The sequence below is a fragment of the Onychostruthus taczanowskii genome, unplaced genomic scaffold (assembly GCF_017590055.1).
Source record: "Onychostruthus taczanowskii isolate IOZ18803 unplaced genomic scaffold, ASM1759005v1 scaffold10, whole genome shotgun sequence".
NCBI lineage: Eukaryota > Metazoa > Chordata > Aves > Passeriformes > Passeridae > Onychostruthus > Onychostruthus taczanowskii.
The window spans coordinates 17,413,600-17,429,834 of record NW_024496526.1 but is presented as its reverse complement, the minus strand read 5'-3'; the positions used below and the strand labels follow the sequence as shown (position 1 = coordinate 17,429,834).

General features: G+C 50.7%; 1 protein-coding gene across 2 annotated transcripts in view; it reads right to left on the bottom strand.

Moving 5' to 3' along the window:
* GPD2 (glycerol-3-phosphate dehydrogenase 2) overlaps positions 1–16,235 on the bottom strand; it is a 46,933-nt gene that overhangs the window by 11,467 nt on the left and 19,231 nt on the right. For both annotated transcript variants that reach the window (XM_041408660.1, XM_041408669.1), the window contains 3 exons: positions 15,419–15,582; positions 3,526–3,678; positions 2,038–2,182 (listed from right to left, as the gene is read on the bottom strand). In XM_041408660.1, the coding sequence (XP_041264594.1) occupies positions 2,038–2,182; positions 3,526–3,678; positions 15,419–15,582 (462 nt within the window). The remainder of the gene's footprint in view (positions 1–2,037; positions 2,183–3,525; positions 3,679–15,418; positions 15,583–16,235) is intronic.

Genomic DNA, 16,235 nt, shown 5'->3' with positions numbered 1-16,235 from the left:
CTGTGGAAGGTCTTGGATCCATGGAAGATCTCCAGCTGAAGAAGCATTTGACCAAAGCACCACAAACGCAGTTAAATAATAAAAAGTGACTTTCCATAGAGAAGAAGGAAGGTGCAACAGGCAAGTTTACCTGGAATGTGGAATGCAGAGCAGAGAGGAAAATTCCAGAAAGACAGAAACATCTGAAATTGGTCAGGAGGGAGAGGAAAAAGCCTTGCCTTCACAGACACATTCCAGGCAGGAAGCCTAATTAATGAGGGGAGGAATTCTGGGACTATTAATGAAGGACATCAATGAGTAAGAAACCCATGGGGAGTGAGTGCATTAGGTTAACATTAGTTTTACAAAATCTTGACTATACTTATAACTAAAACCCTCTAGATGTTAAAAAAAAAAAAATCATTAGTGTGACTGTGGGCCAAAATCCTGTAACACATTCACAGGGCACATGTGGACACTGTGAAATGCCAACCTTCCTGTGCTGAGCAGTGTTCCTTGGCACCACGAGAAGGAAGGCCTGATACAACCAAGATTAAATCCCACGAGTGTTTTCTATTTAGCAGACAGTTCCCTGCTTCCAGCTATCCCACTCCAAGGAAATTCAGTGCAGTGTTATCTTATCAGCTGTGCTGTGGAGGCAGTGTGTGGGCAGATACTATTTTCCAAGGAAAGTAATGCCCACATGCTGACATACACCGGGGAACACGGAGAACAAGACTTCTCCACGTTTCCAATTAAAATTATTGGGTTATTACAGAATAAATAAATCAGAGCTCTCAAGCATATCCAGCCATCTTCTACTTTGAATTTACCAAGTGAGTCCAGGCTCTAAAGCTTCCCATGTTTTTGTGTAGGGCCATAAAGCTAATCACACACATCCTTCCCCTGGCATATGAGGAAACTGGGATTACAGCCCATTTCTCCACATTTTTAGTACTTTAAAGCAGCTATCAGGTCATTTTACCATTTTTCATGGAGAAAGATACAAAAATGAAAAAAAACCAAAAAACCCAGAAGAGAATGCAGGGGTGATTTTATACCAGGCCAAAAATGCCTCAATTTTACAGTGTGTGGTGGTGTCCTGTTGGGACAGCTCTGGCAGAAGCACCCCCTGGTGCACTGAAGGCTGAATTCCCATTCTGAGAGGGGCTGTGGAAGGCATTACTGCAAGGGCACCGTATCAACACAACTGGGCTAAGTCCATAAAGGGGAATTTCCATTAGGATGCTAATGACTTCAGGAACCAAAGGTAATATTTGAGTTCCGACTGACAAGGCTGGCTGGGAGAAGGGGATTTGGCTTTGCACAGCAAACAGGGAGAGGAGCAGGAGACTGCAGGGAGCAGAGTGCCACGGGAACCTCTCCTGGAACACGGAGGGCACGTCCTGGCCACCAAAACCCCCACAGGTGAGCTTGGGGCCACGGCAAATCTGGTTGTGCTACCCTGAGCTACTTCTACTGCCTGTGACAGCAATTATTATTACTGATTACCCTGCCCATCCTATCACTTATCCTGTGCTTCTGCACTCCTGTTTTCTCTGAGCAGAGCCACATCCCAGCAGAATCACTGCACAAGGAGTTTCATACGTGAAGGCAGGCAGTGGAACAAGATGATCTTTAAAGTCCCTTCCAACCCAGACACTATGATTTAACAGGACAAGAGATTCTGTAAGAAGGTGCAACCTCTCTGGAAGGTTTTACATGCTCCTTGTTTCCCTGAGGGGGTGACCAAGCAGTAGCACACTCAGCTCAAAGGCATCACTGAAAGAGGTGCTTTCACACCTGGGGATGTGCTGCCTGAACGCCTTCTGCTTCAGCAGGAGCCCTGCCTTGGGGAGCTCTAACTAACAACCACACGGCTTCAGTCTGCTCTGAATAGATGAAATTGTTCTCCTCAGCGGCACAGCGCCAGGATCCTCTTTGGAAAACACAAACAAAAATCAGACTCAAGCCGTGCGCCGCAGAGCCAGCTGATTGATTCAGCAGCAGCAGAGCCCACAAATGGTGTCACAGGGCAGCAGGCTCCCCGTGCCTCACCTGTAATAACCAGGCATCACGATATGCACGCCTGCGCTGGGCTGACAGATGTTGGGCACCTCCTGATCATCCATTTTGCGGACTGAGTCTGTGAAAGGTCCCGTGGCATTGATAACACACTTGGCTCTGACATCGAACTCCTTCCCTGTGAAAGAAAACAGTATCAATCACAGACAGCGTTTGTTTCCTGCTCGCTGATGCTCTTTGTTATTCATCTCGCTGTGAACTCAACCTGCTGTAAAGTGTACCCTGTGTGTCTGAACACAACAGCTGGGACACACTTAACTAAGTGTTCACCCAGCACCAGATTGGAGAGAAATGTTTTAGAGTGGAATCCCAGCTTATCTGTAAGGGCAGAAGAGAGGCAGGTGGGGTGGAAGTTGCTCAGCTGAAATCTGCCTCTCAAGAAGAGAGATTTCAGTCTCAGCCCGCAGACTCGGTAAATGGGATTACTACTGTACAGCACGGAGCCTTTTACAATGTCATCTTTGCTTGACAGAAAGGCTGGGATACAAAGCTCAGTCCAAGCCTGCCAAAACACTGGGGTTTGAGTGAGAAATGTGACACAAGTGGAAGCTGAGTGACACTAATGGCATGGCCCAGAAAGATGCCTCCTCTGCTGGTTTAGGGCTGTTTGCAGACAGCAGTGGCCCTGCTCCTCCCTCCTGTGTCACTGTCCCCCGCAGTGCACCCTGCACACCCCACTCACCTGTGAGCCCATCCCTGTAGTGGGACCCTGCCCACCCCACTCCCCTGTGAGCCCATCCCTGTAGTGGGACCCTGCCCACCCCACTCCCCTGTGAGCCCATCCCTGTAGTGGGACCCTGCCCACCCCACTCCCCTGTGAGCCCATCCCTGTAGTGGGACCCTGCCCACCCCACTCCCCTGTGAGCCCATCCCTGTAGTGGGACCCTGCCCACCCCACTCCCCTGTGAGCCCATCCCTGTAGTGGGACCCTGCCCACCCCACTCCCCTGTGAGCCCATCCCTGTAGTGGGACCCTGCCCACCCCACTCCCCTGTGAGCCCATCCCTGTAGTGGGACCCTGCCCACCCCACTCCCCTGTGAGCACGTCCCTGCAGTGGGATCCTGCACACCCCACTCATCTGTGAGCACATCCCTGCAGCGCACCCTGCACACCCCACTCACCTGTGAGCACATCCCTGCAGTGGGACCTGAAGATCCCACTCACCTGTGAGCACATCCCTGCAGTGGGACCTGAAGATCCCACTCACCTGTGAGCACATCCCTGCAGTGGGACCTGAAGATCCCACTCACCTGTGAGCACATCCCTGCAGTGGGACCTGAAGATCCCACTCACCTGTGAGCACATCCCTGCAGTGGAACCTGAAGACCCCACACACACCCCCTAAACTGCAGACTCCTTGTGAGCACGTCCCTGCAGCACACCCCACAGACCCCAGACACCCCACTCACCTGTGAGCACGTCCCTGCAGCACACCCCACAGACCCCAGACACCCCACTCACCGGTGAGCACGTCCCTGCAGCGCACCCCGCAGACGCGGCCCGTGTCCGTGCTCTTGAGCAGGTGCCGCACCTCGGTGTAATTGGCGGTGGCAGCGCCGTAGCGGGCGGCGGTCAGGGCGATGGCCAGGTTCATGCGCGCGTCGTTGTGCTGTCCTGCAGGGAAGGACAGCCGTCACCCGCAGCACGGCCGGCGCCACGGCAGCGTGTCAGCACGGATCTGTCACAGCTGTCCCTGTCACATCGCGTACCGCTGACGGCCGCTCGCTGCCGGGCTCTGCGCGCAGCGCCGCGCCGGGCCGTGCGGGCACCACCGCGTCTAGCGCGCCCCGCGGGCTGGGCCTGTCCCACGGGCTGGGCCTGACCCACACGGGCTGGGTCTGTCCCACACGGGCTGGGCCTGCCCCATGCCTGTCCCACGGGCTGGGCCTGCCCCACGGGCTGTGGCTGCCCCACGGGCTGGGACTGACCCACGGGCTGGGACTGACCCACGGGCTGGGCCTGACCCACATGGGCTGGGCCTGTCCCACGGGCTGGGCCTGACCCACATGGGCTGGGCCTGCCCCATGCCTGTCCCACGGGCTGGGCCTGACCCACAGGCTGGGCCTGCCCTACGGGCTGGGCCTGCCCCGCGGGCTGGGCCTGACCCACAGACTGTGCATGACTCACGGTCTGGGCCTGCCCCACGGGCTGGGCCTGACCCACGGGCTGTGCCTGACCCATGGGCTGGGCCTGCCCCACACACCCCGAGCCTCTCGCTGAGGGTCTGCACCGCTGCACTGAGCAGCACACTAACCAGCCTTCCCTTTCCTTTACCATCCTGCCCTAACTCGGTACCCATAGCCAGGATTTTGACAATACAACTGGTATTAACCAACAAGTCCGATTACCAAGTGAACACATGACACTCGACATCCAAAACATCCTTTTAGAGACTCTGCTACATTTAACGGGGGTTTTTTTGGTATATTCCTTTGAACTTCCCAACATGCAACATAAAAGCAACCAAAAAAGAGAATAAGTGGACAAGAATTAATGAAGGATTCTTAACACATATCATTAAAGATTTATTACTGAAATTCCCTCGTTAAAGAAAACCAAGAGAGAGGTGGAGGGACTGTGAGGGGAACATGATTAATTACTCTGAAATACTGGCTTCACCTGAGACTTCTCCTATTTATTATTGCACTGAAGTTGGAGGCCTGGATGCTGGCTGGAAAGAATTACTATACATTGAAGGGGCCAGGCTCTGTGTGTCCTGAATAATTAATTTCCAAGCAGGCTAAACTTCCTGAGGTTCACTTCCCCACCTGCTTGAACCACTCCTATCGCAGACCATACTGATAAAGTGATAAATTTGTAATAGATACTGTAGGTGATTTATGTTGCCAGCGTTCCCAGCATTTAGTATAAATGGTTTATGTAAAGTTTGGTCCTTCGGATTCTGCCTGCGCAAATCTCCAACCCCCGTGCAAATCATCTGTTCCCAGCTAAAAGGGCAAAGTTATAAAGATGGGATCAATGGCCTCGCAAGCACCACCTCCCCTCCCCAAAACCCTCATTCCAACCCAGCCCAGGCTGTGCAGTGCCATCCGTCTTCAGCTATGAGAAAAAAAGTTACACAAAGTGTACAGAAACAGCAGCATGATAAAGCACCGATGAAGAAACAAACAGTAACTCCAATTCCACTCAGCAAACAATGCCCAGAATCAGCTGCAACAACGGAAGAACAGCAAAACAACTGAGCAAGATGTCAGGAAAAGTTGGGGATGCTCCATCACACGAGACGCACGAGAGGGAACAACCATCGGTCAGAGCTGGCAGGCAAAGCTCTCAGTAAATGCACGGACCCCGCTGCCGTAGCAGGGAGGGATAAATGACCTTATGAGGTTCACCTCAAAGCTGCCCAGTTCCAGGCAGGGTTGAGAGAAGGTACAGCTCATGTGCAGAGGGAGCACTGGGTGAAAAAGGGACAAAGGACAGCGACAAGCTGCGGTACAGCAGCTGCTTCCACATAACAACAGGGATTCCAGAGGAGCCCAGTGCTCGAGGAAGGACTGGATGTGGCACTCGGTGCTCTGGGCTGGTTGATGAGGTGAGGTCACAGCTCAGACTTGATGCTCTCGGAGGGCATTTCCAACATAAATGCTTCAGTGATTCTGTGATGCAGGAAACGCTCCCCTAGCCTGTGGCCAGGGGCTCTCAGGAGCTCATTGCTCTGGAAACATCCCCTTTCCCTGGGGCTGAACTGGAGCCAGCCCAACCCAGGGCACCGCAGGACTCGGCTGTCCCGGGCCACGCAGCAGCACCCCTCAGGCAGGGTCCCCAGAACCCACACCCTGCCGTGCCATCGGCACAAGGGGATCTGCTCCCTCCCTGCAGCAGGACCCCGGGGCCAGGGGCGTTCAGACCCCCCCATCTGCTCCTGCCAGCAGTGCCCCGGGTGGCACCCACACAAACCCCACCCTCCTGTGGTGCCCTGGTGTGGGGATTCATCACATTCAGCACGACCCCGCTTCAGCCAATATTAGCTTTGGTCTATGGAGCCCTGACTGTTTAAATTTGGCGAGTTTGCCTCTTCCCAGATTTGTCACTTATTTGTCCAGAGCAAAAGCAATCCGGAGAAGCCAATCAGCAGAATAAATAATGTAGAAATGGGTAGCTTCTATAAAACCAAACTTCCAAGTAACAATTGTTTAGCAAGCCCCAAACCCAAAGGCTGCTCGGCGTTTTGTTGAGCCTCCCAACGCTCATGAAGTCAGAGTGAGCTCAGGACACTCTCAGCACATGCCAGGATTTGGACCACTGTGCTCAAAACAACATTTTCCTCCTTTCTCTGAACCTCTCATCCATTTTCCCCTCATCATTATTCTGACGCAAGAACCCCTGTGCTATTACTCACTCCTCAGCTGTCCAAAAGCAACTGAGTGCCCATGGAATGTCATTTGCAGGCAGAGGACTGGGAAATAACCAGTTCCTGATTAACTACACGGCTAGAAAACCACACTGGCTTCAGATTGATGTGACCTACAGTGTGGAGTCCTTGAGTATTTCACGGCATGAACAGCAGAGATCTGGAGAGGTCTGGGTTTGAAAGGAGTAAAGAGTGACTTCCCACCTTGGGAATTTATCATCTGTGGAGAACAGCAGCGCAGTTTAGGGAGATGGGGTCACAGGATAGTGGCTCTATACTCAGGAACAGCTGGGTTTTGCCTTTTTTTTTTTTTTTAAGGACTACCAACTGGCATGTGTATTCTCCCCTAGATAATGACATTAAAATCCTGCACTTGAACAGAGAATCAGAATATCCTGGACTCGGAGGGAGGCACAGGCACCCCAACAATCCCTGTCCCTGGGAGCAGTGTCCAAACACCCCTGGAGCTCTGGCAGCCTCGGGGCTGTGCCCATTCCCTGGGGAGCCTGGGCAGTGCCCAGCACTCTTCATCCAAAGGGAAAGCACCTTTTCCTGATCTCCAGCCTAAACCCTCCTGACACAGCTCCAGCCCTTCCCTCAGGTCCTGTCCCTGGTCACAGAGAGCAGAGATGGGAGCTGCTCCTTGGGAGGGAGCTCCAGACTACAGTGATGATCTTTGACACTCTAGAGAGAAAGGGAAGGATACAGCAAAGCCAAGGTTTTGCATCTCAACCTTTGTGACCTTGCAATCAGCTGCCGTTCTCCCCAGACACAGAGATCCCCCAACACCAGAGAAAAGCACCCCCAAGCTTTATCTCCTCCAGCCCAGACCTGTAAAGCTCTCTTGACACGAGCACCGCTGCACCTTCCCAGGGCGCTTGTTCCATGATTCCACTCCAAGAAACCTGGGGGTGTGATCAAAGGCAAGGGAACCCCAGCTCCCAGGGAGGTGCTGGATTACCCACCACAGCCATCCTTGTCCTGCACAGCAGCCACTGGGGCTCCAAAGCCAAACAGCACAGTGATCCCCCCTTGCTACTACCAGTGACCCCTCAGTGATCCCCTGGGGTTTGCCAAATACCTCAGCCAAAAAGTTATTTTCTAACAACAGAGGGGCTAAGCCAAATTAATTTGGCATCCTTCTCCACAGGTGAGTATGCCCCTGAAGATCCCCTAAGTGTAGGCAACACAGTGAAATGGTAACCGTGGCATTCCCCAAGAAGAGATGTTCACCAGTACCCCGCCTGGAGAGGACTCTGCTGCTCCAGGGCTGGGTTTGAGCGCTTGTTCCTTGCATGGTGCCAGCTGTCACCTGCTGCACCCTGACAGAAGGCAGCCACAGCTCAGCACACTGGGAGAAGCCTCCCTGAGCCAGCTGATGGAACATGCTCAGCTCTCTGCAGTACACTCCTTGTGTAGTGCCTCTTGAAAATAGCAAGGAAAACTGAAACAATCAGCCCTCCCTCATTTGTGGCTTTCACCTGCTGTAATATGGTGACAATGAAGAGATACTTTCATTTTTACTAAGGGTAGTCAACCAAGCTTTTCCCAAAACACTGGCCTGAGTGCTTTCACCAAATTAACACTGAACCCTCTAAGAAACCCCTCAATCCTGGAAGCCACACTGCTGAGGACATTTAGTGTGCAAAGACAGTTTGAGTAAGTCTATCCCACACCACGTTAAGCCCAACAGTGATGCCATTTGGTTTATAATTTCTTATTTTTGTGTAATTCGGGAGAATTCTATTTTCACTCCTTAGTAGCAAATGCAGTATTTCTTCACATCCGAACAGACAGTGTTTCCGTTGGCACTCACAGGATCCTCCCCCAGAGTGCACGCAGTGTACATTCAATTTTATTTTTATCAGAGCTGAGCCCCAGCCAGCAGAGAGTGGTAGCAAAGCCCACAGGCCGGACAGATTTGTTTGGGACTGGTTCAGGAGCGTTGTGTGAAAACCAGAGCGTGAATGAGGCACTCTGGCAGTTCTGGTATGTTCTGTCCTGTGTCACTCTGACAACTACCCCATCACACCAATTCACAGAGCCCCAAACAGGCTGGGGATGACAGGGACCTTAAAGCTCACCTGCCTACAGGTTTACTCCTTACTGCAGCCCTGCACCAGGTAACAGGCACACAATAAAGCAACAGAGGAAACCAATCCTTTCCTGTTCAAGGTTTTCTCACAAACCTTACCCCAACCTCACCACACTGAAGGCTGGTGAGTGACGACACAATTATACCTGTGCATTAGATATATACAGCTACACTTCACTAAGTCACCAAGACTGTCCCTCTCCTATAATTTTAAGAAGTGCTTAATTGCACGGGCAGTTTTATTACAAGCATTAAGCAGGAGCCCAGGAGCTGTTGTGCATATGGAAAGGGTTAGATCCCAGTTAGGCACGATGAATCAGCTGGAGTGACTCAAAACCATTCCAGACTTCTGTGAGCGAGAGCTCAGCGAGTTCTCCTCCCCAGACAAGCCGAGTAAGCTCAGGGGGAATGTCCCCTTTGACTCGTGAGTCACAAGTCAGAACAATGCCCTCAGCCCTGAACTCTCCAGCTCTCTGAATCACAAGAAACTGAAGTGGGACTTGCTGCAAACTGCCAGACTTTCTAGGCTGTGCAGCACTCGTGTCCTTGCTCCTGTCCTGCTCCAGGGGATGTGCTCTGCTGGGGCTCCATCAGCTCCATCCCCCCAGCAGCACAGTGACAGCACTCCCTGCTGTGCCCTGGGCCACCCGTGCTGCTGAAGTAAGGCACAAACAGGGGGGAAGGATGATGGACAACTGAACATGCACTGGAAATAACCACACCCCACATTTCAGCCCTTTAACACCTGCCCAAAGATGCGTGCTTTCAGGGCAGGGAAAGCCTCGAGCCTTCTCACAGGTAAACTGATCCCCACAGATTCAAACTCAGATTTGACACATCCACTTTAAATAACCCTAATTTTTGACCTCCTCCATTTAGCACCAGCTCAGATCACAAGAGCTAAACCTCCCTATTCTTGGAATCACAGAATGGTTTGGGCTGGAAGGGATCTTAAAGCCCATCCCATTCCACCCTCGTACCAGGGACCATTTCCACTATCCCAGCCAACCTGGCTTGGGCACTTCCAGGGGCAGCCACAGCTTCTCTGGGCACCTGTGCCAGGGCCTTACCATCCTCACAGGGAGGATTTTGCCCTGATCTCCCACCTACCCCTGCCTTCTGTCCGTTTAAAGCCAATGCCTCTGTTCTACTGTGATTTGTTCCAAATTCTCTAGTTATAAACAAAGCAGTATCACAAGCAATACGCAAAAAACCATAAAATATTTTTACAGAATAAATCCCAATATCCTTCAAATGTCTGTCTGATTGAGTCTGCTGCCAAGTTACAGCACAGGAGCTAAAACTCCTACTGAAACTAAGATCCCAGGAAGCAAAAATAAGCCACAATATCCACCACATCCAGCGACAGACAAAATTTGGAATTCTGGCTCTGTGTGACTGCTTTATAATTATGTTGTTTCCCACTTCTTTTGTATCAGCCTTCAACTTGTCACTACACTGCGACTGCCGTGTCAGTGGCAGGAAAAGCACCGTGTTAAAATGGAACTAAACATTGTCACTGTCAGTTTATGGAAACGGCGCTAAAATGTCACCGTGAGCGCCCGTCACGGCGCGGCTGCTGCGCCGGCCAGGGACCTGTGATGGCACCAGAGCTCTCTGCGTCCCCACTGCCACCAACGGCTTCCAGGGGGAAAATCCATCAGGGTGTGCTCCCATCGGGGCCAGCCTGTGCTGGCTTTTGGCTCCCAACAAAGCAGGGATGGCTGTGTCAGCAGGAGAGCCCACCCGGGAACCACACGTGGCCGCAGGGAGGGACAGAGTGCCCTGCCCAGGGAGAGAGCAGCCCTGCCACACAGATCCCAGAACCCACAGCAGCAAGGCTGGAACAGACCTCCCAGACCAGCCAGCACCACCATGGTCTCCCCACAACCATGTCCCAAGTGCCACATCCAGATGGCTCCTGCACACTGCCGGGGATGGAGACTCCACCACCTCCACAAGCAACTTACTACAACGCCTAACCTCCAGTGAGAAGCTGTTTCTAACATTATCCTGATGCTCCCCTGTGCAGCTTGGGGCCGGTTCCTCCGCTCCTGTCCCTTGTTCCCTGGGAGCAGTGAGATGGGCAGGGATCCCATCACACACTTCCCCTCCCAAGGACATGTCCCACAGGGAGCAGCGTGCCTGGCACCCGTGGCCCACTGCAGCTCCCACAAACAGCTCACAGAGAGCTCCATCCCTTGCCCTGAAAGGCAGGACACGCCGGGGACCACGCAGATGTTTGTGCCGCAATGAACAAGGAATGTTGTCTTGTTCAGGAATGATCTTAAATCTTTTTGGTAACACGACCTGAAGAATTATTCCCCGTTCACTTCTTAAGGGACACAAACCCCATCCTTTGCTTATACAAGCATTAAAAAAAAGAAAAGAGAGAGGTCCTGAATTCACCGGAATATTCATCATTTCCAACCTTAAACCCAGAGCGTACAAACAGACGAATCCGGCAAGTCAGAAAGCAAAGCCAATTTAATCTGTGGCTCCCCTGAGGTAAATGTAGTTCACAGTCCTGCCCCCACCCCAACCTCAGCCATAATCCTTGCTTCCTGGAGGTAAGAAAGCACTGGAGTGAGGAAAATTCTGCAGCAGGATATAATGATCCAAAATGACAGGGACAATAATGACAATGAATTTCATGTCTCCCAGTCATGAGCTGGGGATGCTTGACTGGGCTGACTCACACGATTAAATTGTTACAGGTACAGCAGGAGACGCAGTTATCATCCGGTGCTTTTGGGAAGGCGCCTGGGGCAGCGGGCAGGCAGCGCGGCCCTTCAGTGGGGAGCAAAGGGCTCCTCCTGCAGCCACGGAGCTGCGCCCGCACCTCCGACACAGGCAAGCCTGGGTTAAAGATGCAGCTGGTGCAGGCCACTGATTTTATCCCTTCTGAAAATGATAAAAGCGCCCTGGCGGGGAAAGCGCGGCGGGACCGGAGCGAAGAGGCACGGCGTGCGCCGAAGGGAGCTGGGCCTGCCTGTCCGTGCCAGCTCCAGCTCCAGAATGCTGCAGAGCTCTGTGCTGGGCTCTCTGCACTGAACCCCAGGAGCTGGGCAGCCCTGGCAGCTGGGCCTGCCTGTCCGTGCCAGCTCCAGCTCCAGCTCCAGAATACTGCAGAGCTCTGTGCTGGCTCTCTGCACTGCACCCCAGAGCTGGGCAGCCCTGGCAGCTGGGCCTGCCTGTCCGTGCCAGCTGCAGCTCCAGAATGGACCAGAATGCTCCCGAGCTCTGTGCTGGCTCTCTGCCCCTTCCAGCCCCGCAGCCTGCAGGATTTCATGGGCAGCTCTGAGATGCAGAACGCCCTGGCACACCACAGGACATGGACACACCCCGAGTGTCTCTCAGCTACGCCATGGTCAGTGTGCCTGCAAGGCTTCCCTCACCCAGCCAGCCTCAGGCTGGAAACACCAGGACATATGAGCAGCTGCGTGTTTAAATTCACCTATGGAAAGTCTGTTCAGTGACAAACTGTCAGAGTTGTTATATCCAGGGAAGGAAAACAGCCACAGAGTTGTCTGTAATACCCCTATTACAGCTCAACATCTCCAAATATCCATTTGTCAAACATGAATTATAAAGCTACAACATTTCATAATTCAGGACACACTCAAATCCTAGGAAAAATAGCTACAAGAGCCCAAATAAAAAAAAACATTTATTCCATTTTTGACAGCTTAATGAATGCCCTACTCTTTTGCATTGATTTTTGTGTGTGTGTCTGTGTGTGCACGTGTGCCTGGGAAGGATTTCTCAGGGGGTTTGCTGTAAACAGGGAAAGCGAAATCCTCTGCCAAGGCTTTTTCGACTTTTAAATAACCTCCATATTAAAATATTTCAGCAGAGAACGTAAGCAAAACTACTGAGAATGCAAAAAATAAAAAAAAAACCCCAAAAAACAACTACTTACATCCCAGTAAACATACTGGAGATTTGTAGAACAAGAAATTAAACAATCCAATACCTCGATGTGGCAAGAGAGTCCCAGACACACCATATGTTAATTTCTTCTTTCAGGAAATAACAACAAATTCAAAAAGCACGGTCAGCAGAGACCTAGAATCTTAAATTTAGGATTGATTCCAGAACACAGATTTTCCTTACACACCTAAGGGCTCATCTTGCAAGGCAAAATATGTTACAGAAGCCTGCAAGCACCTAGAGACAGAAAAATAATGTATCACGAAGAGAACCGTGCCACTTGGAATTGCTAAACACTTTACATTGACACACTCTGGCCAGCTGGATCCCTGCTTTAATGGTTCTCCTAGTTCTTATCATAATGAACTCCATATAATTTAAATGGAGATTAATTCTTCCATTTAAAGTGCTTTGGAACAATCCTGCCCGAGATCCTGAGCTCAGCCCAGCCTCTCCCTGTGCCTCCTCTGCAGTTCTCCCGCAGCCCCTAAGTGGATCTGACAGATCCCTGCTCAGATAGCAGCCGCCTTCTCCCCCCAAAACGTTGCCTTTTTGCTATTCAGGAGTATCCTAATACCAACAAATGCTAAATGCAGTCTGACATGTCCCCCTAAGAAACAAACTTGCAAGTTGTGGCTTCAAAGCAAACCTTGAATAAATAGGACACGTTGTGTACACCCCGGCTAACATCCAACATATGCTTCGGCTTCCCGATGCTCAGGCAGAGCAGGAATAGCCTCTGGACAAGGCTCTTGCTGGTACTTGCACCCTCGATGATGCACCATTTCTTTGTGCCTCTATAAACAATTTAAAGGATGTAATGAAGACGACCCCATGAATTATGGATGGCTGGAGGTGCCAGCGGCCCCACCACGGACCACACAAAGACAGGGTTGGGCAGGGCTGCAGCACACAAAAACCAACCTGGGCACGCAGTGCCTGCACCTCTTCCCCCTGGCATCAGCAACAGCTCTGCTTGCAACCATTGCAGGGACAAGGAATAAAGGGAAGTGAGGAAATAGGATAAAACTGCATTTAACTGCACTTACAGTTAAGGCACTCCATCCTTAAAAGGCCAATTTATCGATTCATTCTTTGGGGGAGAGGGAAGGGATGGACAGAGAAGAGAGGGATGTCACCTACTTTAAGACTTGTATTTCGTTTTGCTGTTATTCAATACTCCATTTTATGACTAATCCTTCTGAAAGGACTAAAACAAGTTTAATTTCATCACCCCCTCCTCTACTTTCAGTTCCATTCCCTCTCCCTTTGTGCTCCATCCCTCTGGATTTAGGGTGTGACTACCTCATTAAAATTCAAGTACAATAATTTACAAGACCTAAAGGCAGCTTGCTGAAATGCTGTGACTTCAAGCCCATTTCCCGTGGCCAGAACACAGGTTAATTGATCAGGACAAAGCAGTTCACGTGCCCCAGCCCCACGGGCCACCCCGCAGCGGGGTGACACAGACAGCAGCGAGCTGAAACACGGCCTGTTCACAACTGAATTAATGCTCCAGCTGGACAGTCCTCATGCTGCACTAGGTGCAGCCTCAAAACACTCAGACGTGTATTCTCGACTGACAAATTTCATCCCTGAGTCCTTCAAACCCATCTTGTTCTTCAGGGAAACTGAGGTTTGGTGGAGCTTGGAGAGCTTTTTAAATTTCGATTCAAAACAGCATTTCTTTACATTCTGCCTGAAACCGAGGACAACTAAGCTGTATCTTATAGAGAAAGCAAAATGAAGCACGACAGATTTTTTTTTTCCCCTTTTTTTCTATTTTACTCTTCCTTCCCAATACTGAGTGTGGGTTTGTTTCCCTCTGTCAGGATGGCATTAAAACTCCAGAGACATCTCTCAGTCACTCGGAGCCCTGCCCTGCATGTGTTTGCCATCAAAGCCCACCTGGGCTTAGATGTTGAATCTTTAGATTTACAGCACTGTTTAAAACAATTATTCATGTAAGAAATATAAAGACCAATTTTAAGGCTACCCTGAAAGATGTGTCTTTGGAATGCTGGAGTAGTAAATAGCCACAATACAGCCAAATTATTTATTTAATCAGAAAAAACTTCACTAGATTATAAATAGATTTCAAGCTATAGTGCTCTTATGAGAAGCGTAATTACAGTTAAGAGAACCACTTCGTTCTTCTGGCAGGCTCCTGGGATCCCTTAAAACAAGCTAAGGAATAGCTCAGGATATGGAAAAAATAAACCTGAATTCCCTCTCTGTGTGCTTTGTATGGCAGGTCCTGGCACTGGGTACAAAAACTGCCACATAATCCCACAACAAATTTTGCTACATTTGCAAATTTTGCTCTCATTTCCTTCAGACCTTAAAAATAAGATAAAATGCAGCTTCTATCAGTAGTAAAATCAACTAAACACCAAGTCCATCCTTTAAATCCAACCCTCCTCCCAAACAAGAATCTGCACATACATATTCCCACACACATATATGAATTTTTAATTGGTTTTCCATGCTGTTGGGCTGTGTCTGAGACACCTGCAATTAACAACACAAGCTTTAGCCAGAAGCCTCATAAACCCCACTGGAGTCCAGTGTGTCTCCAGAGTTCTTCCCAGTCCAGAACCCCTTTGATGAGCTGATGAATTGTTCTGAATGCAGTTCTACAAAGGGAAAAGAATTCCCTTTATAATCCACCTTGTGTGAAGACCTTTCTGCTGCCAAAAGGTCAGAAACCACATCTCCACCAGAGCACCTTCACACTGCTCTACACCCACCAGCCAAGAAAAGCCACTGCATTTTCTCCTCCATCCACTAAGCTGCCGTTTGAAAACACGACTTATCTCCCCAACTAACAATGAAGAGGCAAGCTGAATCCTCCAAGCTGCAGAGAGCCGGGCTGCAATCTCCAGGCTCCCACTTGTGTTTTGAGCCCCAAACCCACAGCCCAGGATCACAGAGCAGGCAGAGAGGCCACGCACCGTCGTAGTAGACAATGGCTCCCACCAGCTTGTCCCTGCGCAGCATGGGGAACAGCTCCAGGGCCCGGTCCTTGGTCAGGACATAGCTGCTCTTCAGGCACTGGCTGCCCGCCACCAGGTCATACAGCTTGATCCCCATCCAGTAGTATGGCAACTGCCACCACCTGAGGGCAAACAGCACCGAGAAGGGGAAAAAAAATACAAATGAAGCATTCAGAAGTGCCTGCACGCTCTGTTATTGCAATAGAGAACACGCTGAGCAACACAGAATGTTCTTACGGCACTTCTACCTTGTTCAGCATTACGAGCTCGTAGTAACAAGACAATGTAAATACTCCAGACTTAGGTGTTGTTTGCCACTGTTTTCAACTGAGCTCCTCCCTGCAGTGAGGCAAGGATTTATTTGCTCTAAAATCAGGATCTAAACGGGGCTGTTGAGCCACTGTGTGAGATACTGGAGCTGTGTGTGCAAGCTGAGAGGATTCCCCCAAGGCAGGGTCTAAGGCCTCCTGCACAAACAGGACCACAATAAATGCATCAGCCACTGACCTACACAAGCTCCAGCTCTTACAGGCCACTCACACTAAGACAGGAATAATAAAAACAGGAATACTCTTAATAAAATTAAGTACCTTTAGCAAAACCTCCCCACTCTAAGTAGCCTGTTCCAGTGAGTAATTGCTCTTACAGACTGAAAATCCAACCCAAAGCACTGAGTGTCTTCCTCAGAGGAGGAGGAATCTGTTCTGTGCATACCCAACTGCCCTGTGCCCACAGGGACTGAACAGCACCTTGCTGGGAACACTGTGGGGACAAG